The 23,413-nt window shown below is 46.1% G+C and overlaps 1 protein-coding gene and 1 pseudogene across 9 annotated transcripts in view; both read left to right on the forward strand.

The window, feature by feature from the left end:
• Cep250 (centrosomal protein 250) overlaps positions 1-23,413 on the forward strand; it is a 54,366-nt gene that overhangs the window by 13,746 nt on the left and 17,207 nt on the right. For all 9 annotated transcript variants that reach the window (XR_005871546.1, XM_040732777.1, XM_040732782.1 and 6 more), the window contains 14 exons: positions 2,607-2,714; positions 3,175-3,333; positions 4,342-4,520; positions 5,192-5,374; positions 9,441-9,585; positions 10,524-10,670; positions 11,453-11,683; positions 12,803-12,996; positions 13,141-13,268; positions 13,468-13,637; positions 17,642-17,809; positions 18,199-18,333; positions 21,808-21,930; positions 22,912-23,045. Coding sequence is in view for 8 of the 9 variants with exons in the window: in XM_040732777.1 (XP_040588711.1) it covers positions 2,607-2,714; positions 3,175-3,333; positions 4,342-4,520; positions 5,192-5,374; positions 9,441-9,585; positions 10,524-10,670; positions 11,453-11,683; positions 12,803-12,996; positions 13,141-13,268; positions 13,468-13,637; positions 17,642-17,809; positions 18,199-18,333; positions 21,808-21,930; positions 22,912-23,045 (2,204 nt within the window). In the remaining variant the exon portion in view is untranslated. The remainder of the gene's footprint in view (positions 1-2,606; positions 2,715-3,174; positions 3,334-4,341; positions 4,521-5,191; positions 5,375-9,440; positions 9,586-10,523; positions 10,671-11,452; positions 11,684-12,802; positions 12,997-13,140; positions 13,269-13,467; positions 13,638-17,641; positions 17,810-18,198; positions 18,334-21,807; positions 21,931-22,911; positions 23,046-23,413) is intronic.
• On the forward strand, positions 19,832-21,797 carry LOC106022378 (annotated as a pseudogene).

Consider the following 23,413-nt stretch of genomic DNA (forward strand, 5'->3'; position numbering starts at 1 on the left):
ATAGTAACTGCCTGTTACAATAACTTCCCACCAGCCTGGTCCCAGTGCTGCTTCAACACCAAATAGCACGGGAGACACTGTATTAATTATAAGTTGTTGGCCGGTGCCTAGGATTTCTTATAGGCTAGCTCTGTCTTAAGTATTAACCCATAGCTACTAATATATGTATTTCTAAAAGGACTTACCTTACTGAGAACACCAGACTCATGCATTCTCTCCTTCCAGAATCACATGACAACTTCTCTTACTACACTTCCCAGAATCCTTCTTGTCTCCTAGTCCCACCTGTGTTACTTCCCTTTTGGCCAACAGTGTTTTATTCATCAACCAATAAGAGAAACATATGTACAGAAAACTTCCCCCATCATCTCCTCTTTTCTGTCTAAATAAAAAGAAAGGTTTTAACTTTAACATTGTCAAGTTATATATAGCAAAATAGTTATTAAGCAAGAACTAATTACAGTATTTAGTCCAATAACATTTAGCAATATTTAAGGAAAATATTTTATCTATCCTATCTTTGTGAGTCTAAAGTCTTATATTATCTTTAATCATAACTAAGGAAAACTATAACCATAACTATCTGTCTTCAACTCCATCAAAGACGACAGAAGGATAATATATAAACTCTAGAATTGACAGAGACAACTCGCTGTCTGGTCAGTCACCCGAAGTTCTTCTGTAATGTTCCATCTTTAGCCCATAGGTCATAGTGTGTCTGGAAGACTCCTCAGCAAAGCAGTAAATTTTAAACTGTCAGCCTGTATTGGCAGTTTGTCAGTCACTTTTCTCTGTGTTCTGTAGGATGTCTGACAGACTTTTCCATGAGGCAGGAACCCTATAGCAATGTCCATCTTGTTTCAGCAGTCACTTTCCTGTGGTTATACAAGTCCATTTTATATAGCATAAAGTCAAGCAGTCCAGAGAAGAGCAGTTTCTTGTCCAAATGGTAGTCTTGCCATATTGGAAGCAAACCCCATAAGGAGTTTCTTCGATGTCCATCTTCCCTTCTGACACAGCTGGTATTGTCAGGAGTAATTGTCTGGGTAGCCTGTTGTTTCTGTCTTCACTGCACCTTTGGAAGCTGCTCGCCTGCACTTCCTGCCTATCCTAGTATGTTTTCCTCCTTCTCAGGTCTTTGATGAGGTTGAACATTAGACTGTCACAATTATGTTCTCTCTCCCTAGATATAAATATTAGATACAAGACTTAAGATTTCCAGCCTAGGACAACTCTATAGTCATCTCTGTTATGCCTCTACAATAGGACCGGATATGTAGTTCTTGTCTGTTGCTCTAGTTGCTTTACTGGCAATTGGTCTTAAGTGTGTGTTCTTATTTTCCTTCTCCTAGAGCACACTTGATATTTGCTATCTTTGTATATAGTTTTGTATCAAGTCTAAATCTTTTCTTTAGACTAAAAGGGGAATTGTGGTGAGATATCCACCCTGCCCGCACCTGTAGCGCTAACCACACCCACTTGGGCGTGGTCACAGGTGAGGACTTGATGGGGAGTGTTTAGGTATGGGGTCGGGCAGGCGGCTCTGTCTTGCATCAGGTCAGGTCACAGAGTTCAGCCTGTGCGGATCCTTAGAGTGGGAACCTGTGGTGGCCATCTGCTTCTTATGTAAGTGGCTTCTCCCTGAAATAAATTACATTTAACCTATTTTTGAACTTAGTCCTGTGTACCATTATCTGTGCCTCTGCATCTGCCCACTATCCTGACTATATTCCTGGAGAAATTACAATGACATATATATGTGAAATGTGTCCTTGTCTGAGAGAGGAGACTTGTCATAGTGAATTTCAGGCCAGTGTGAGCTGCATGAGACACCAAGCCAAACAGTGAGCACTGTATGGGGAGGAATCTAAAAGCCAAGTCACATGGGGACAGCTGAGGGGCATGGCAGTGCTTAGCCTGGCGCAGAAAGAGTGTGAGGAAGATAGGCTAGCTGCCTGGACATCTCTGACAGTAGAATTGATGGGGAAAGCCAGTTGACCGGTTTAATGTTTTCCAGGGTGGAGCCGTCACCAGTGGTAGAAGTCATAGATAAGGTAGTAAGTTTTGACTACAGCTGGAGCTGTCGCTTGAACAGTGCGTGTTTTATGAAAGAGTGAGGTTGTGCTCACTGATTTAAACACCTGTCAGGGATGTCAAAGAAGTGATTTTCCAAGATAGGATGCCGCTATCCCTGGCTGACTCCATGTTTCCTTTCATCTTAGCACGTTTTCTGATCATAGACCTTTGGCAGCTCCAGAACCCCTATCCACATGTGTACGCCTAGTCTCATCTGTGTTGGAGTCCACTAGGAAGCAATTCACAGGGCTCAAGTAAATTAATCAATCATGTTGCATTGCAAAGAATTCTGGTTTTCCAGGGCTGTCATAGTGTTCACTGCTATAGAACAAGAACTTTAATCTAGGCTGTCTTTTAGGTTTTTAACCATTTTATTCTGACCCTTCTATTGCCATATTACATTGTTTTCAGAGCCCTTGGGAGAGTATGGTTGACAGAATAGACAGAATTTGTCTTTGAATGACTTGGGGACAAGAATGATGAATTCTCTTTTGAGTGTTTGGCTCTTAGGCTCTATTCTGTCCTTCCAGGAGACAAACCATGCAGAGTTAATGGAACATGAGGTGTCTCTCAGTAGGAGCGCTCAAGAGGAAAAGTTGTCTCTGCAGCATGTGATCAAGGATATAGCCCAGGCGCTGGTAAGCCTCTTGTCCAGTAACTGGACAGTGTCCCCTCTTCTTTGTATCCTCTTAGTGGCCTCAACTTGTAGACTGAGGTCTGGGCTAAGGGTCGGGTGAGGGTAAGTTCTCTCAGTGTGCTTGAAGAGGGGTAGGTAAGCATTCATGTTCTAGCACTGTGCAGTGGATAGGTCCTCTATCTTGTTGTTTGCCATGGCTCTTAGGCCATAGGCTGAATTATGTCTTTGTCATTGCAATAGCATTTTCTTCCCCTTCCCCCTCATTTATTGCCCCAGAGAGTATTCTAGCCTTAATGCTAACTATTCTTAGATGACCAAACATGAAAAGTTGAAGGGACCAGTCATTTTTTGCCCTTACTTTCCCATCCCGGCCCTGGCCCAGGGGTAGGACTTGAAAAGGAAACCTTAGTTCCTCTGTTCTGTAGTGCAAGTCTCTCGATGACAACTGGGTTGCATTTCAGACCTCAGTGGAAGAAGAGGACACTGTGACTCACAGCTCAGATCATGAGAGCTCATTGCAGTTGGGCAGTAGTGGCTTCTCCCCATTTGATCCTCAGAACCCAGACAAGGCTCTTACTCTGGTGCGTTCAGTGTTGACTCGGAAACAGCAGGCTGTGCAGGTGAGAAAGCCCCAGAGCTGCTTAGAGGCGGATTCCTGCCTGCCAGTTCCCAGATAACCAACCCGGAGGCTTAATATTATAAATGCTCAGCCAATAGCTCAGGCTTGTTACTAGCTAACTCTTACATTTAAATTAAGCCATATTGCTTATCTATCTACGTTCTGCCACATGGCTTGGTACCTTTTCTTAGTACAGCATGCCCATCCTGCTTCTCTCTGTCTCTGCTGGCAACTCCTGACTCCGCCCTTCTTCCCATCTTTCTCAGTTTGGCTCTCCCGACTAACCTTATTCTGCCCAGCTATTGGCCAGTCAGCTTCTTTACTAAACCAATCACGCTGGGCGGTGGTGGCGCACGCCTTTAATCCCAGCACTCGGGAGGCAGAGGCAGGCGGATCTCTGTGAGTTCGAGGCCGGGCTGGACCGATAGCCTCCAAAACAATACAGAGAAACCCTGTCTCGTAAAAACCAAAAAAAAAAAAAAAAAAAAAAAAAACCAATCACAACAACATAATGGCACAGTGCAAAGGAATATTCCACAGCTGCTCCTCAGCCACAGACACATATCTCTAGTCTGGAGTGTCCCTTTCGGGTGGCTGGTCAGAATGTGTTCAGTTGCACTCTCATTTCTCTATTTGCCCAGTGGTGCTTGTGGCTTACAGGTGTATATATTCTCCACACCAATTACGTGTGTGTGTGTGTGTGTGTGTGTGTGTGTGTGTGTGTGTGTGTGTGTGTGTGTTTGAGTGCCACTAAGCAGAGTCCTTGGAGAGTGTAAATGTTCCCCAACTCCAAGTGACACTTGTCCTTTATGCCGCTATGTCTGAAGATGGTGGTTCCAAGACTCTTGAGCCGCAGAGCCAATAACCCCTGGTTCCATTGACATCTGTATTGGCCACATTTCTGTTCTCTGCCGACTGTTGTTACACCTGTCCCCATCCCTTGCCTTGGAGTCATCCCTTTGTTTATGGCTTCTTGTCCCTCATCGAGTTCTATGGATCTCCTCCGCAGGACCTCAGGCAGCAGCTTTCAGGCTGCCAGGAGACTATGAGCTTCTTGCAGCAGCAGCACGATCAGTGGGAGGCGGAGGGTGAAGCCCTGAGAGAAAGGCTGTACAAGCTCACTGGGGAGCGGGATGCTCTGGCAGGGCAGACTGCGGACCTCCAGGGAGAGGTGGATGCCCTCAGCAAGTGAGTGGACAGGCTGCTTGTCCCTCCCTTTCATGTCTAGTTTGTCTGTTTGTTTGTGTCTTTTTCAAAAAAAAAGCAAAGCCGTTAAATTTATTTTGCTCCATGTCTGGGTTACTTATGGTTTTGCAGGGAATCAAATCCAGAACCTTAGGCTTGTTAGGAAAGCATTCTTATGACTGAGCTACATTCTCAGTTCTCCAGTGTCTGGCTTTAGTTCTCATTTAGCCACTTACCCTCACTGTTTTTGATGGATTCTTCCTGCTGTCCCTGGACTCATGGATGCTTTTTTGTTTGTTTGTTTTTTGAGACAGGGTTTCTCTGTGCCTTTGGAGGCTGTCCTGGAAATAGCTCTTGTAGACCAGGCTGGCCTCGAACTCACAGAGATCTGCCTGCCTCTGCCTCCCAAGTGCTGGGATTAAAAGCATGTGCTGCCACCACCCGGTGGACTCATGGATGCTTAAAGTTGCTTTGGTTTTCTATTTCCTGTGGGGAAACCCTTTGGGCTCAAATAATAAATGGTTTTCTGCTTGAAAAAAGGTGTGTGTGTGTGTGTGTGTGTGTGTGTAAAAGGAAACAAGCTTCTCTCACGTTTTGCTTGTTCTACAAGGTCTTTGTCCCCTAGGATCTTTAGTCCCCAGGTCTGTTCCCCAGACGTCTGGTCTGTCTTTCAGGGAGCGAGAGCTGCTGCAGAAGGCCAGGGGAGAGCTGCAGCAGCAGCTGGAAGTTCTGGAGCAGGAAGCATGGCGACTGCGAAGAGTCAACACGGAGCTGCAGCTGCAAGGGGACTCTGCTCAGGGGGAGAGGCAGGAGCGGCAGGAGGAGCTGCACATGGCTGTCCGTGAGAGGGAGCGTCTGTAAGTGTGAGCAGGCCTCTCGCCAGGGTCTACACCTTCCCCACCCGACTCCCTCTCTTAGGAAGTGGAGTGTGTAAAGCCTACGCACACTTCACACTAGCTCACGGCGTCTTCCTTTGCAGAAAGGTGAGTTAGAAAGCTCATCTAGACACTGTCGAGTTCTATAGAGATGTGGGACTGTGAGGGCCATAAAGATGAGTAAGATACTGGATGATCTCAAGGAGCTTGAAACCTAATGAGAAGTCAGACAAGCAAAGAGCTGTGACATGGAGCTTGAAGAAATACAGCCTCACTAGAGTTCAAGCTTGGTGTTTTGGAAGCATAGGGTCAATAGTTAATTATTGAGAACCAGGGTTGACTTTATGGATGTGGGGCCTTGACATGTAGAAAAAAAGGATCAAGGGGATGAATAGCAAAGAAAAGGAAGCAGGAGCTGGTGGCATGTTCTGAGTTATCTGGCGGTGACAAGATAAAACCACTGGGAAATGATAGGAAATGCACTGGTCAGGAAGGAAAATCCAGGGTCATTGCCCCCAGCTAACCTGTACAGTGCACTCAGTAACGCTGCAGAAAGGAACGGTAGAACAGGACAAAGGTTGGTACAGATTTGTGCTTTGCCACCAGAATCAATTGTCTCTTGGCAAAATGGAGAGAGATGGTATTGGAAGGATTATTGGGAAGATGTGGCAGTACTTCATAAAATGCTAGCATGGGGCTGTCTAGATGGTGCAGTGTGAGCTCAATCCACCAACTCCCGTGGATTGTCCTCTGACCTCTATATGTGTATGTGGTTCCCTCCCCACATACAAATAAATGTAACTATGTTTTGTTTGTTTGAGACAGGTTCTCATTCTGTAGTCCCCGCTAACCGTGAACTCACTGTTTAGTGCCAGCAGAGCCCTGGGGACAGCTCTTCACTTGGTATAGTCCCCTCCCTCGTGCCTTATCCCTTGTACCTAGTAAACAGTGGAAGCTTGAGGAAGCTTGAGGTCTGCCAAAAGGTAGGGCCATGCTGCATGTCCTGCACTGAGGGGACAGCAGAAAATTCACACAGATAATATGTGTTTAAAATTTAATCTATCTGACTCAATAATATAGTTAGATAAGTCAAAAACCAAAGCTGTTTAAAGAGATACCAGACCTCCAAAACAATACAGAGAAACCCTGTCTCATAGAACCAAAAAAAAAAAAAAAAAAAAAAAAGATACCAGAGTATATTGGTGCACATCTGTAATCCCAACACTTGGGAGACTGAGGCAAGAAGATTGCTGTGAGTTCAAAGCCAGCTTGGCTGCGAATCTCATGATTCCATTATTTTTTTCTGCTGAATAGTACTCCATTGTGTAGATGTACCACATTTTCTCTATCCACTCTTCAGGTGAGGGACATCTAGGTTGCTTCCAAGTTCTGGCAATTACAAATAAAGCTGCTATGAACATAGTGGAACAGACATCTTTGTTGTATGAAAGGGCATCTTTTGGATATATGCCTAAGAGTGGAGTTGCTGGGTCTTGTGGTAGGTTTATTCCCATTTTTCTGAGGAATCTCCATACTGATTTCCAAAGTGGCTGAACCAGTTGGCACTCCCACCAGCAATGGAGGAGTGTCCCCCTTTCACCACATCCTCTCCAGCATAAATTGTCATTGGTGTTTTTGATTTTAGCCATTCTGACAGGAGTGAGATGGTATCTGAGAGTTGTTTTGATTTGCATTTCCCGGATGGCTAAGGATGTTGAGCACTTTCTCAAGTGCCTCTCAGCCATTTTAGACTCCTCTATTGAAAACTCTCTATTTAGTTCTGCAGCCCACTTTTTAATAGGGTCCTTTGGTGTTTTGGAGACTTGCTTCTTGAGTTCTTTGTAAATTTTGGAGATCAACCCTCTGTCAGATGTGGGATTAGTGAATATTTTTTCCCATTCTGTGGGCTGCCTTTTTGTCTTGCTGACTGTGTCCTTTGCTTTACAGAAGCTTCTCAGTTTCAGTAGGTCCCATTTATTAATTGTTGATCTCACTGTCTGTGCTACTGGTGTTATGTTCAGGAAGCTGTCTCCTGTACCAATTCGTTCAAGGGTACCACCCACTTTCTCTTCTAAGAGGTTCAGTGTGGCTGGATTTATGTTGAGGTCTTTGATCCATTTGGACTTAAGTTTTGTGCATGGCGATAAACATGGATCGATCTGCATTCTTCTACATGCCAGTCTCCAATTATGCCAGCACCATTTGTTGAAGATGCTTTCTTTATTCCATTGTATATTTTTAGCTTCTTTGTCAAAGATCAGATGTTCGTACGTGTGTGGGTTAATACCCGGATTTTCAATTCGATTCCATTGGTCTACCTGTCTATTTTTGTGCCAATACCAAGCTGTTTTCAGGACTATAGCTCTATAATAGAGCTTGAGGTCAGGGATGGTGATGCCTCCGGACGTTGCCTTGTTGAACAGGGTTGTTTTGGCTATCCTGGGTCTTTTGTTTTTCCATACAAAATTGATTATTGTTATTTCAAGGTCTGTGAAGAATTGTGCTGGGATTTTAATGGGGATTGCATTGAATCTGTAGATTGCTTTTGGCAGGATTGCCATTTTTACTACATTGATCCTACCTATCCAAGAGCATGGGAGATCTTTCCATTTTCTGAGGGCTTCTTTAATTTCTTTCTTTAAAGATTCAAAGTTCTTACGATACAGGTCTTTCACTTGTTTGGTTAGCGTTACCTCAAGGTATTTTATGTTGTTCGTGGCAATTGTAAAGGGTGATGTTTCTCTGATTTCTCTTTCAGCCCTTTTATCATCTGTATATAGTAGGGCTACTGATTTTCTTGAGTTGATCTTGTAGCCTGCCACTTTGCTGAAGGTGTTAATCAGCTGTAAGAGTTCCCTGGTAGAGTTCTTTGGGTCATTGATGTAAACTATCATATCGTCTGCAAACAGTGAAAGTTTGACCTCTTCCTTCCCAATTTGTATCCATCCTTAGTGAGGTAACCCAGTCACAAAAAGAGAAACATGGCATGTACTCTCTCATATATGGATTTTAGACATAGATCTGGGGAGTGCCAGCCTTCAATCCTATGGCCAGAGAGTCTGGGAAACAGAAACTTTATTTAGTGGCTGATGGAAGAAGAGGCAGACTCCCTTGGTTAAGTACTGAGCTGAACTCAAGAAAGCCAGTAACAGAGAGGGAGGACTGATGATCAAAGGGATTAAGACTGGGCTGGTTTAACCCCCAGAAACAGCTGACCAGACAAAGGTTAACTCTTGAATCCCAGGCATCAGCCTGGGAAGCCAGCATGGGACTGATCAAGACCCCCTGAATCTGGGTGTCAGTGAGGAGGCCTAGGTAATCTATTGAGCCTTGGGCAGCAGATCAGTACCCATCCCAAGTATACACACGGACTTTGGACTCCCATAGAACAATGTGAGGTGCACTCTCACCCGAACTCTTGGGGAAGGGTCTAGGCCCTGCCCTATATGAAATGACAGACTATGCACACCCCCATGGAGGGCCTCACCCTCCCTGGGGAAATGAGGGGATAACGGGGGGGGGGAGGGCTCGGGAGGAAGGGAGGGAATGGGAGAGGGACCTGGAACTGACTTGTGAAGCAACCTTGTTTCTTATCCAAATTTAAACTGGAAAATAAAATTAAAAAACAAAACAAAACAAAAAAAAAACAAAGCCAGCTTGGACAGCAGAGCAAGACCCTGTCACAATAAACAACAAAAAAGCAGCCTATTTAAAAAGATGTACACAGGGAAGTCTCCCCCATCTTTTCTCGCTCTGTCCTATTTTCCTTCATTGGTAACCATTTCAGTTAATTTCGTATTTATTTTTCCAGTTCACTTCATGCAAATATTCTTCTTTCTCTTACTTTTTTGCATGAAAGGCAGTACACTAACATGCTGTTATGCACTTTCATTTTTTCACTTGCTCTATCTTAGAGAACTTTCCTTACTAGTTTTTAGAAACTAATTCCACATTTTTTTTAAAATAGAAAGAAAAATTAGATTCTTGTCTCCTGTTGGGATGTGGCCCCTTCCAAACACTTCCCCCAGCCCCCTCCTTCCCTTCTTAGTCAGGAGATGCTGGTGAGCCTGGAAGCCAAGCAATCGGAGTCTCTAAGTGAGCTGATCGCCCTTCGAGAAGCCCTGGAGTCCAGTCGCCTGGAGGGGGAGCTGCTGCGGCAGGAGCAGGTGGCAGTGACTGCAGCCTTGGCCAGGGTGTGTGGCCTTCTCCCGGGGACAGTCGTGTTCTCAGGAAAGCGCTCATTCTTCACCCTCAGACTTCAACCTTCCTAGCTTTCTCTTCAATCTCTAGTCTGCTTCTGGGCCCTCTCCCTCCCAACATGCGCTCTACACTGAAATTCAATGTGTTCTCCAAAGTATAAATCTGGCTGTTAGTCTCTCAGAGTTGCCCCATGGGGGCTGGAGGTAGCTCAGCAGTGAGGAGTGCATAGCTCCCCAAGTTCACTTCCCAGCACCCACTTCAGGTGGCTAACAAACTCTACGAGAATCTGACGTCCTATTCTGAACTTCATGGACACAACACTCACATTTGTACATTTATTCATTCATAAGAAAAGAGACGAAGACATATATATATATATATGTATATATATATATATACATGATTTAAAAATAAAAACCTTTAAAAGAAAATTCAGTGGCTTCTCAAACTCTGGTAACACCCTTTGCCATCTGCCTCAGACTCTCTGGCCTGGCCTTCCCAAGCCCATCCCTCATACTCCAGGTGTCCTTTGCTCTCGACACAAGCTGCATTCATGACTCTAATATGTTATATACACCTTTCTTTCACCTTGACTCTCAAGAACCATCTCCCTCTTAGTATCCCATTGTTCCAAGCATTTTCTCCTCTCCCAAACTGAACTGATGCCTTCTTGGAGTTTCAGTTGTGATTACAGTTTCTGTACTGTTGTGACAATTGTAGTTTGCACAACTTTCTGTGTTTCTATGCTGTGAGCTCTTTTCTCATGAATGAATGATGAATGAATGAATGAATGAATGAATGAAAACCTTGTTTAGAATGGAAATGAAGAGATGGAATGATATTTTATAAATAAAAGCAGGTTTTGGGAGTGTGTATGGTTTAGTGTTCCATGAAAATTCAAAGCAGGAAACACTAACTCTTTTGTTTTTAGGCAGAGCAGTCCATTGCAGAGCTGTCAGGTTCCGAGAGCAGCCTGAAGGCAGAGGTAGCTGATCTTAGAGCCGCAACTGTCAAGCTTGGGGCCTTAAACGAGGCTTTGGCTTTAGATAAAGTTGGGCTGAACCAGCAGCTTCTCCAGGTGAGCAAAGATTTGATTACCAGGAGGGGCTGGGCCTTATTTGAGGATTAGCCCTGGCAGACAAAGCTGATGCCTTAAAGGGGCAGGGAGTCCTCAGTGGGTTAGGCAAAGGCAGGTGAGCTCCTGGATGTGGCTGAAATGAGCAGGAGGGGCCTCTGCAGTGCGGAGGACAAAGGGTTAAACTCAAGCACTGTAGTTAGTCCTCATCTGTACCTACAGCAGAACCTTTGAGGTGTGGATAAATGAGAGGCTAGGGAAGGGTCCCTGTCCCTGGAAGCTAGACAAAGTGTTTGATCCTATTGGGTGTGGCAGATCTGCTGACTAGCCCAAGTGCCCTCAAAATCACCTCTGTTGGTTAAAAATCTAACCTGTCATTTTTAGTAGGGAAAACTTCTTGCTTCCTGCTCTCCTGAGGCCCAGAAATGTTATTATTCTGGGTGTCCTGTTTGTTTTGTTTTTTGAGACAGTGTTTCATGCTACCTAGGCTGTCCTGATCCTCTATCACTTCCCAAGTGCTGGACCACAGGCTTGCACCACCATACCACCTGGTATTATTCTGAATTATTTGGAAGCAAGGTTTTGCCTTTTTATCTCTATCCCAGCATCAGGCCCATCTGGTGCTTAGAATATAAACATCAGATCAAATGAACGGGTCGCTTGTCTTCAAAGCACTGTTATGTTCAGCTGTAGGGAGGGTTCCGGTCAAGGTGCTTCAGAAGCATAGGGGAACTGTACCCATTTACCTTTGATGCCCTGCATTCCTTTCCCTTCCTGGCCAGTAGCTGGAGCAGGAGAACCAGTCTGTGTGCAGCAGAGTGGAGGCGGCTGAGCACTTGAGAAGCGCTTTGCAGGTGGACCTGGCAGAGGCAGAACGGTGCAGGGAAGCCCTGTGGGAGAAGAAGACTCAGCTGCAGACTCAGCTGCAGAAGGCAGAGGAAGCAGGGGCTGAGCTTCAGGCAGAACTGAAGAGCATCCGGGAAGAAAAGGAAGAACTCAAAGAGAAATTAAGTGAGGTGAGAGGAAAATTTGATGTTGTCACTTGCAGTGTAATGCACGCTTACTATAAGCAAAAAGGACTCAAAGAACGCCAGGGTCTTCCTTCTTAGGAGTGACTCAGTGCGAGGGAGGTATCTGCCCACTTTTTAAAGGAATTTCTGTTGGTGTCCTTCACTGATTCCCCCACTCCCTGTTCCTACATGATTTTCCCTGTATTCTTTGCTAGCACTGTGTAGATGTGTAGTTGCAACATCTACAGTTCTCTCATGCTGTAACTATTTGTTTGATATCCATAAAGGCCAGCCTATTTCCATTACTTATTTATTTTGGTCTTTTGAGACAGTATGTAACTCTGTCACCCTAGCTGGCCTGGAATTTACTTTGTAGACCAGGCTGGCCTCAAACTTGCAGTGATCCACCTGCCTCTGCCCCCTGAGTGATGAGATTATTAGCTACCATGTCCAGTCAAAGCTGTGTATCTGTCTTTCTGTTAAAAGACAGGGTCTGTCTGTGGTTTTTTATTGTTTTGTTTAACTCACAATATGAGGGGGCATGGCCATTTATCGTGGGAAAAGCATGGCAGCAGATGTCTATGTGGTAGCCAGGGTTTGTGGCAGCTGCTTGCTTGGGTCTTAGCCACCAGAAGGCAGAGAAAGGGGAATGAAGTGCTCTGCTGGGCTTCTCCTGTTGCCCTTTTAATTGAATCTGAGACTGCAGCCCATGTGATGGTGCCATTCATATTCAGGTGGTTTTCCCTCCTCCATTAACATCCTCACGGACATACCCAGAGGTGTGTCTCCTAAGTGATTCTAAATCACCAAGCTGACAATGAAGCTTAATCTTAACAATCATGCTTTTCCCTACCAAACCTCTCATTGCCCTAATACTTGAACATAATCGAGTCTCTTCTCGGGTATTAGTCACTTTCTTGTGTACATATGGGTCCCGCTGTCCCGAGCACAGTGTCTCACTCATAGGAGAGCATCCTTTCTGGCCTGGGGCCTCCTCATTGGTCAAGGAAATAAATTCCTGAGTCAACATGTTCAGTGCTCGTCATGCTGATCCCAGAATCTCTGAAGACCCTTGGCCCTGACTTGCTGGCAGCAGCCCTGTATCTCATCAGTTTCTTTCCTCAGGCTCATCACCAGCAAGAAGCAACTGCAGCTCAGCTGGGGCAGCTGCATCAGGATGCTGAGCGACAGGAAGAAACCCTTGCTAGAGCAGTCCAGGAGAAAGAGGCCCTTGTACGGGAGAGGGCAGCTCTCGAGGTGCGCCTGCAGGCTGTGGAGCGGGACCGACAGGACCTCACTGAGCAAGTTCTGGGGCTCAGGTAGGGTCCACACTTGCTCAACCAAGCACAGAGAACTTTGCAAGGCTAAGCTGAGCTCCCTGTCCTGAGTGCATGAACTGTAAATGAGTTGTAGACATGTAATTGCTTGATGGGTTAGAATGCTTCCTGATTCCCAAATCTCAGGTCAGCCAAGGAACAACTGGAGAGCAGTCTCTTTGAGGCCCAACAGCAAAATTCTGTGATAGAGGTCACCAAGGGACAGCTGGAGATCCAGGTTCAAACTATTACTCAAGCCAAGGAAGTAATTCAAGGTGAGAAGCCCGCCAGGATGGGCACGCTGCATTCCATGGTGATGTTAACAGCCCAGAGGGCAATGGGAAGCTTTCCACATCCAGACTGGGGGCCCCTGAGATGGAAGCTGCTCATGAAGTGGGTGGGCAGGGAGAGTAATGTTAGGTAAAAGGAGTGGAGTGGAGCAGAGGCTGAGAGTTGACGTTGCCTGACTCTTAGGGGAAGTGAAGTGTCTGAAACTGGAACTGGATGCCGAGAGGAGCCGGGCTGAGCAGGAGCGGGATGCAGGAGCCAGGCAGCTCGCCCAAGCTGAGCAGGAGGGGCAGACAGCGCTGGAGCGGCAGAAGGTGGCCCATGAGGAGGAGTTGAACAGGCTCCAAGAGAAGTGGGTAGGTGTTGGCTGTGGTTGGGGAACAGGAGAGGCAGACATGGCCTCCCTGCAGTGAATCTGCCACTCGACGCTCTTGGTCCAGTTATTGCCGCTTAAAAGAATGAAATTTGATCACCAAGGTATAAAATCCAGTGTAATAATCCTCAATCCCAGAATGCCTGTCTGTTTCTACTTCAGCCTCTCTTTTCTGGGGAGAGGGGGTACCTCCTTGTGACCTTGTGGGCCTCAGAGTTGAACAGCTTCTAGCTATTAAATAAGTTAACATACGAAAAAATACTAAGACTAGTTCTTGGCATAGTGTGAGCTCTATATTTGTAAGCTCTCTCTGTCTCTGTCTCTGTGTGTGTGTGTGTGTGTGTGTGTGTGTGTGTGTGTGTGTGTGTGTGTGTGTGTGTGTGTATTGCTTGTATGTATCAAGAATTAAGTGTGGCCGGGCGGTGGTGGTGCACGCCTTTAATCCCAGCACTCGGGAGGCAGAGGCAGGTGGATCTCTGTGAGTTCGAGGCCAGGCTGGACCAACAGCCTCCAAAACAATACAGAGAAACCCTGTCTCGTAAAACAAAACAAAACAAAACAAAACAAAACAAAAAATTAAGTGTGGATCCTGGGAACAGCCAGGGCAGAGTACAACTATAATGCCAACATTTAGGAGGCAGGAAACCTGTGGGTTCAAGGTTACCTGTTTTACAAAGGGATACCCTTTTCAAAACCCAAAGAGACATCAAGAATTGATGCTACATGCCTTTAATTCTAGCACCGGGAGGCAGACGCTGGTGGTTCTCTGTGAGTTCAATACCAATCTGCTCTTCTTAGTGAGTTCCAGTCCAGGATTACCTAGTGAGACCCTCCCTAAAAATTGATTTAAATTAAAAAAAAATTGTAAGAGAGCAGTCTACCTTTTAATCATCAGGGAGATCAGAAGGCGGGGTTACCTGAATGTGTGGAAAGGAAGAGAAGGAACCAGGTGTGGCCATGACAGTCACTCCTTCCAGGGAACTTGAAGCCATTAGCTCATCCATCAGAAGTTTATATTATGTTTTACTTGGGTTTTCAGTGGGTACTATCCCTGACTCTTAGAGGAAGGCACCCTGGTCATCTAGGTACATAATTCTAAAAGTGGGCAAACTTTTGGCTACTGTCTTGCCAACAACCCACCTTAAAAGACTAGTCAAGGGGCTAGAGAAGCTAGTGGTTAAGAGAGGTGTTGGTGGCACGTGCCTTTAATCCCAGCACTCGGGAGGCAAAGGCAGGCAGATCTCTGTGAGTTTGGGACCAGCCTGGTCTACCAAGCAAGTTCCAGGACAGCCTCCAAAACAATACAGAGAAACCCTGTCTCGAAAAACCAACCAAACAAACAAACAGAAAGAGAGTGCAGCAAGAGGGCCTGGGCAAACAGAAAGAGAGTGCAGCAAGAGGGCCTGGGCAAACGTCTCCTAGCAGCCACTTCAGGTGGCTCACAGTCACCTGCACAGCCAGCTCTAGAGGTCCTGAGATCTTTCTCTGACCTCTGCAATACATACATATGTGGCATACATGCACATAAATAAAAATAAATATTTAAAAACAAACAACCAATAATCAAAAACCGTACATGGTACTTAGTGCATGCCTATAACTCAGAACCCAGGAGGCAGCTACTGTTCTTTCAGAGGACCCATGTTTGCTCCCGGCACCCATGTTGGCCGGTTCATGACTGTAGTACGATAAGTAAAACACCAGAGACAGATACTGGGGTTCAAACTTCAGGCTGAAGATCAGAAAAGTAAAGCAGCCAGCCACTAGCTCTCATTCTACGTCAGACTGAAAAGTGATCTTGGCTCCACCAAACCTCTGACAGCTGCCTCTCCTCAGCATGGCTGGAGAATCCTGAGACTTCAATGTCTTCCTATCCTCAATGCGGCTGAAGAATGAAAGGCAGCTCTGAGACCCTGTTCCTGTCTCATATACCTCCCTAATGCTGGGATTAAAGGTGTGGGATTTCAGGTGCTGAGGTCACCTTTGTTTGAGCTGGTTCTCTTTAGTACTGGACAGTTTCAAGGAGCTCAGTGTGGCCTTGAACTAACAGAGATCTGTCTACCTCTGCCTCCCAAGTGATGGGATTAAAGGTGTGTACCAACACCACCCTATCTCTGTAGTTCATTGGCTGACTTTGCTTTCTGAATCCTCAGGCAAGTTTTTTTTTTTAATAGCTTGTTTTACATGTCAATCCCAGTCCCCTCTTGCTCCCCTCCTCCCGCACCCCCCCTCTCAGGCTAGTTTTAATAAATCATCATAAATAATATATCACCACAATTCCCCTTTTTTCATCTGCAACTCCAGCTGCAGGGGATCCTACACACTTTTTTCAACTCTACCATTTCCTGCAAGATGAAGCCAGTTAAAAATTCCAGCATGGAGGAGGGAGGGGCTTTCAAGGCCCTACGTCTAGCTAAGGAATTATTAGCAGTTGATGGCTTTTGAAATCTGTTCTCCTTCCAGTATGGGTTCTAGGGATGGGACTCAGGTCCTCAAGCTGATGCAGCAAGTGCTTTTACTTTCTGAGCCATCTTGCTGGCCCAGTATGTGGTACTTTGAATAGCAAAATGTTCTGGTCATAGTCTAACCAGCAGTGATGAACTATTACTTCCTGTTTTGACATCACAGAATTAGCTATAACCCTCAGAGTTCTGTCTCTAATGAACCTCCCCTACCTGACAGGTACCACCTCCCCCAAACTCCACAAACCTCCCCAAAACAGTTCTGCCAGGTATTCAAACAAACACAGGAGTCTAGGGGCAGGGTGAGGAATGCTGGGAGGATTTCACACACAAACCATAACCATCATTTTAAAGGCAAGGCACAAGGAACTTCTGGTGTAATGTTACATCGGTATTTATGTACTACCACTCAATGTGTATTGCACAATGTTCAGAGAGATTTACATGGCTTGCTTTCCCATGTCCACACGTGAGAAAACCGCGACATGGAGATGCTTAGAAATTGGCCAAGGCAGGTTTGTTGGTTGGTTGATTGCTTAGCAACCTGGGTTCAGTCTTTAGCACAGCATTAAACTGATGGAGAAAGCCTATCATTAGGAGTGGGTCTGCCAGAACCAGGACCCTCCCCTCATTGGCTGTGCATTGTAGGGAGGCATCTCTGATGAACCAGGCTTGGTTATGGGAGGGGCCGACTCGGCACCAGAGCACAGAGCAGTGGTCAGCAGGTGGCAGGGTTGGCAGATTCAGTTCAACCATGCTGTTGTGACCTTAAAAATAACAGTTGTAACTTATATGGGGTAGAGAGCACATTTACATGTATGTATGTATTTTTGAACCAGGGACTCTCTTTGTAACCCTGGCTGTCTTAGAACTCACTATGTCGACCAAGCTGGCCTCAAACCCATAGAGATCCACCTGCTTCTGCCTCCCAAGTGCTGAGATCAAAGGCATGTGTGTCACCATGCCCCAGTTATACATTGGTTTTTGTTGTTGTTTGTTTGTTTGTTTGTTTCAAGATGCGTTTCTTTGTAACAGCCCTGGCTGTCCTGGAACTCACTTTGTAGACAAGGCTGGCCTCCAACTCACAGAAATCTGCCTGCCTCTGTCTCCTGAGTGCTGGGATTAAAGGCGTGAGCCACCACTGCCTGGCCTATACATCATTTTTTTAAAAATAAATTTCACTTGACACTTAAATTTTAGTGAGACAGATAAGTCAGGGATTGGTTTTGTTTGTTTGTTTGTTTTTTGGTTTTTCAAGACAAGGTTTCTCTGTGGCTTTGGAGGCTATCCTGGAACTTGCTCTGTAGACCAGGTTGGCCTCGAACTCACAGAGATCCGCCTGCCTCTGCCTCCCGAGTGCTGGGAGTAAAGGCGTGCGCCACCACTGCCCAGCCTAGGCAAGCCTCTCATCAGAAATGATCATCAGGCTGAGAGCAGTGCCTATGAGGCAGTGGGGAGATTTGCCCCCCAAACAACTCTCCTGTCTCCTCTGGTTTTAACAGTGTGGTTTCCTCCACATGGTCAGGAGAAAGAGTGCTCCTTGCTTCAGCAGGAGCTGGAGAAGACCCTGGAGACTCTAGAAAGGGAGAGAAAGGAGCTGGAAGTGAGGCTGAGAGAGCAACAGATAGAAACTGAAGCTGTCCGTGCACAGAGGGAAGAGGAACGAACCCACGCTGACAGCACTCTGTACCAAGTAAGCAGCTTGGAGTATTACACCTTTGCCATCTCTGATTCCCCCAGCCTTACCACCTTTCATTCCTAATGGCAGGGCTCAAGTAGGGCTTCCAGAAGAGAGGGTAGCTACCACTTTGCTGCTTGCAAGTGGGCTAATAAGCAGTTAGCTGCAGCAGGCAGCATGTCATACTTCCTGAGGGAGGGCCAACACTTACCACATCCTGTCAGCTTGCAAACCAGTGGTAATCTTTGTACTTCCTGGTTTTGAGTTAATGGTCTTAGACTTTCCTTTGCCCTCAGCCCTCATCCTATTTGTTGGAAGAACTTGGAGCAAATGTGCTTATGGCCTCCAGGGTCAGCATGATAACCCAGAACGGTGAAGCCCTTGCGCTTCCTGCCTTTCCACAGATGCAGCTAGAAACAGAGAAGGAGAGAATGTCCCTCCTGGAAACACTGCTACAGACCCAGAAGGAGTTAGCAGATGCTACCCAGCAGTTGGAAAGGCTGAGGAAGGACATGAAGATTCAGAAATTACAGGAACAGGTATGGAGGGTGCTCCTGGGTCTGGTCCTCCTGCCTCCTCCCAAATGCTGGAATTACAGGTGTGAACCACGACACCAAGTTTTATGTTTTGTTAAGGATCAAATCTCAGGCTTCTTGAATGCTGGGAGGGGGCAGTTCTTTTTTTTTTTTTTTTTTTTTTTTTTTTTTTTTTTGGTTTTATGAGACAGGGTTTCTCTGTATTGTTTTGGAGGCTGTCGGACCAGCCTGGCCTCGAACTCACAGAGATCCACCTGCCTCTGCCTCCCGAGTGCTGGGATTAAAGGCGTGCGCCACCACCGCCCGGCTAATTATTTTATGTATTGTTCTGTGCACATGGCATGACACCCATATGGAATCCAACTTGTGGGAGTTGGTTCTTTCCTTCTACTGTATAGGACCCTGAAATTGATCTCAGGTTATCGCACTTGACAGCAAGCACCTTTACCCACTGAGGGTAGTTTTTGAAGGACACATTGTGCATAGGGTTTCACTGTCATAGGGTCCTGTAACAGACAGAATGAGGCTTGGGAAATTCAAGAACAAAAAGAGGTGCATGGCTCTAGTGTGAGAAACTTGGGGGTGGTACAGGAGAGAGGGGAAAGGATGGAGGGTGATACAGGAGAGGGGAGAGGATGGAGGGTGATACAGGAGAGGGGAGAGGATGGAGGGTGATACAGGAGAGAGGGGAAAGGATGGAGGGTGATACAGGAGAGAGGGGAGAGGATGGAAGATGATACAGGAGAGGGGAGAGGATGGAGGGTGATACAGGAGAGGGGAGAGGATGGAGGGTGATACAGGAGAGGGGAGAGGATGGAGGGTGATACAGGAGAGGGGAGAGGATGGAGGGTGATACAGGAGAGGGGAGAGGATGGAGGGTGATACAGGAGAGAGGGGAAAGGATGGAGGGTGATACAGGAGAGAGGGGAGAGGATGGAAGATGATACAGGAGAGGGGAGAGGATGGAGGGTGATACAGGAGAGGGGAGAGGATGGAGGGTGATACAGGAGAGGGGAGAGGATGGAGGGTGATACAGGAGAGGGGAGAGGATGGAGGGTGATACAGGAGAGGGGAGAGGATGGAGGGTGATACAGGAGAGGGGAGAGGATGGAGGGTGGTACAGGAGAGAGGTGAGAGGTGTATGAGTGTTTTGCCTACATGTATGTGTGTATACCATGTGCATGCCTGGTACCTGCAGAGGCCAGAAGAGGGTGTCAGAGCTCCTGGAACTGGAGTTACAAATGTGTGGGTGCTGGGAATTGAACATGGGTATACTGCAAGAGCAAAGTGCTCTTAACCACTGACCATTTCTCTAGCCCCTGTAATACATCATTTTATGTATTTCTATATACATTTTTTTTTTTTTTGGTTTTACGAGACAGGGTTTCTCTGTATTGTTTTGGAGGCTGTCGGTCCAGCCTGGCCTCGAACTCACAGAGATCCACCTGCCTCTGCCTCCTGAGTGCTGGGATTAAAGGCGTGCACCACCACTGCCCGGCTCTATATACATATTTAAATATTTATTTTATTATCATTATCTTTTTGTGGCTCTGGGGATCAGACCTGGAGCCTTGTAACATACTAGGCAAATGTTCAGCTACTAAATTATAATGTCAGCCTAGAATATCTTTTTGAGGCAGGGTCTCACTATTATGTGGCTTCCATCTGCCTCTGCCTCCCTAGCGCTGGCATTAAAGGCGTGTGCCACCATGCCTGGCCAGGATATCTTTTAATACCATACTTGACCAAGTGGAAGTGTGCACATGTATGTATGCAATCAAGTGGAAGTCGGGTGTGTTCAGGGGGCTGTTATGGGGTCTGGGTTAGGGTCAGTCACAAACTCTTGGGCCTGGCCAAAAGGTTGGCTGGGCCCATGCAGTCATGTGGAAGGAGGAATAGGGTATGAGAAGAGAGGGGGAGGACCAGGCGTGCTCCAATAGAACTCTTCCCTGGAAACCGCATCCCCAGCACCTTAGTTCCACCAACCCTGGATGCGCATCCGGCCTTCCCCTACCGTGTGCTATAGTTGTGGGGACCGGGTGGGAGAGATCTCTCTGGTAGTGAGTTGTCCTCTCAATGGACCTGAACCTAATGCCATCTCGAAAGCCCAGGACTCCACTCACCTGCATCATAACAGTCCCAGGCTGCAACAAGGACAATGTCCGAGCAGGCTGCAAAAGATGTGACTACCCTGGTCATCTGACTTCTGAGTGCCGGGTAGACCCCAAGAGGGACATCGTGTTGGATGTCAGCAGCACAAGTAGTGAGGGCAGCGATGAAGAAAATGAAGAACTGAACAAACTGCAGCCTCTGCAGGAGAAAGAAAAGGAAGACGAGGAGAAGAAACGGGAAAAGCAAGGAGAAGCTTAAACTGAAGAAAAAGATGAAAAGGTCTTACTCTAGCTCCACCAAAGGGGACTCTTCAAAACAAAAGAAACACAAGTATTAGCAAAAAGAAAAGAACAACAAATCAAAAAAAGGAAACATCGCAAAAAAGGAAGAAAAGAAGAGAAAAAAGGAAAAACACTCTTCCCTTAACCATTCTGAATTCACCAAAAAGTAACCGAATCTTTGGCCTAACTCAGGAAATTGAAGAATTCAATATTTTTAATTTATTGTACCTTCTTTGGAATTGCTATATAATTATGCTTCACAGCAAATCCCAGCCTCTTCCATAAAGACATTCCTCACGTGTTGGGACCCTTGTCTCTCTGCTCATCTGTGTTAAATCTATCTTGTTACTCGACAGCCATGCCTCAAGTATAGATATTTGTATTTGTGTTTCTGTGTGTTAGGCTAGCATTGTCACTTCCAAGTAGTCTACATAGCAGCTGCTGAGTGTTGGCTACCTTCCAGTGATGTAGCAAGGTTGGTGGTAGTGATTTGCTCTTGATACTGAGGAGTTTAATAGCTTTATCTACTGTGTAATGTATAAAGATAGTGAAGTTCTTCACTGTTGTTTTTAAATCTCTAGGCTTTTTAAATAATATCACTGAAGATAAAACTTCTTTACTGATCTTAAGTTTTTAAATGAATGGGATCTATAGGAAGACAATGAAAGTATAACACGTGTTATTGTTTTATGAAATGCATGTTTCTAGCACTTGTCTCCTGTTTTTATGAAAATTAAAATACCCCCTTTTTAAAGGGACTCACTTAGCTTACTAGAAAGTCTGGCAGGGAGAGTCTGCTGGTCAGGATCATCAGGGTCGACCCTGGGTTGATGAACACGTGTGCCACATTGGCATGTCTTACAGTGATACCTAAAACACAGAACTTTGTGTGGAAACAGCAAAATCCTCATTAAAGTTGATTTTTATTATTTTAAAAAAAGACTAGAGGGGGAAACAGTATGCATGGTTAGTTCCTGCCTCAGCTTTGTGAACTCAGTAGAAACAAACAGCATTTATACAGCACAGGTTGCAGGAGCTAGCCCCTGTGGAAGCTTTTTGCACTCACTGATCCTTTCTCCTGTAGGAGGCCACTGACATGCTGCAGACCCAGCTTCGGGGAGCACAGCAGGAGCTGAAGGAGGCAACCCAGCAGCACAGGGAGGAGCACGCTGCCTTCCAGAAGGACAGGGCAGACCTGCAGAAACAGGTCTATGTTTTCTACCTGCCTCACAGCCAGCCCTGCCCACCACAGCCAGACCTGCCCACCACAGCCAGCCCTGCCCACCACAGCCAGCCCTGCCCACTCCCTTTTGCAGACAAGGGTCCCAGGTCCTGCTGCTTGAGCTTGGGAGGACAGGGATGGGCTACAGAAATAAGTGCGGAGTTGTAGAAGGGTGTTCAGAGCTGAGCATGTGCCTCGCCGAGTTCTGGGATTATATTATTAGCCCTAGTTATCCAGATTCTACCAACAGCCACTGAAAATACTGGGAGAGCATTGTACTGTGAATGTATAGGCCTTTTCTTCTCTAAATAACAACCGTTTACATAGTGTTTACATCGTGTTAGGTATTGTTTACATTGAATTCAATATGAGAGGTCATATGGAGATGACTTAAAATGTAGGAGAATGTGAATAGGTTATGGTCAAATGCTATATAATTTAGTCCCAGCACTTAAGACTAAAGAGGTTGAGGCAGGCCAGGTGGTAGTGGCGCACGCCTTTAATCCCAGCACTCGGGAGGCAGAGGCAGGCTGATCCAAAGCTACACAGAGAAACTCTTGTCTTAAAAAGGAGAGAGAGAGAAAGGGGAAGGGGGAGAGAGGGAGAGGGAGAGATTGAGTTTGAAGTCAATCCTACCTGCACAGTGGGATTGTGTCTCTAAAACAAGAACAGGCTAGGAAGATGGGTGTGGTGGCATGTGCTGATAGAACTAGGGCTGGAGAGGCAGAATGGTGTGTGTCTACAAATGTCTACTGACCTCCACAAACATGCCATGGTATGTGATTGAGTGTGTCATACACGAGTAAACGTAAGAAAGAAGACAAAACCGTGTAGGGACTAGTGAAACCTCCAGAACTGTGGAGACGGGCCACTGACTGGTGTGGCTTACAGGAGCCTAAGCACCTAGACTACTTCCCACTTGGCTCTGGACTTTGTCGTCTCAGCCTCATGCTCTTAACCTTCCAGGTAGAGGACTTGAAGTCTCAACTGGTAACCCAGGATGACTCCCACAGGCTGGTGAAACAAGAGATTCAAGAGAAGATGAAAGAGGCTCAGGAATGTAGCCGGATTCAGAAGGAACTCGAGAAAGAGAAAGCCAGGTAAGCTAGACTGCCAGAGGGGTGCCTTGCCTTCTATGTCATAGTCACAGTGGCATTGACTATGCTGCGTGAGGTTACCTCACCATGTCTCACTCTGGGGTACACATGTAACCATTTGGAGTGGACATGGTCTCAGCTTCAAATCTTATATTTAGAGAAGACCGTTTATGCACCATTCTCTTAGGACAATGTAGTCCCTACTTTAATAGAATTTATATTCTGTGGGGAATTTTTTTTTCCGAGAAAGGGTTTCTCTGTAGCTTTGGAGTCTGTCCTGGAACTCACTCTGCAGACCAGGCTGACCTCGAACTCAGAGATCTGCCTGCCCCTGCCTCCCAAGTTCTGGGATCAAAGGCGTGTGCACCACC

The sequence above is a fragment of the Mesocricetus auratus genome, unplaced genomic scaffold (genome assembly GCF_017639785.1).
Source record: "Mesocricetus auratus isolate SY011 unplaced genomic scaffold, BCM_Maur_2.0 Super-Scaffold_100028, whole genome shotgun sequence".
Taxonomy (NCBI): domain Eukaryota; kingdom Metazoa; phylum Chordata; class Mammalia; order Rodentia; family Cricetidae; genus Mesocricetus; species Mesocricetus auratus.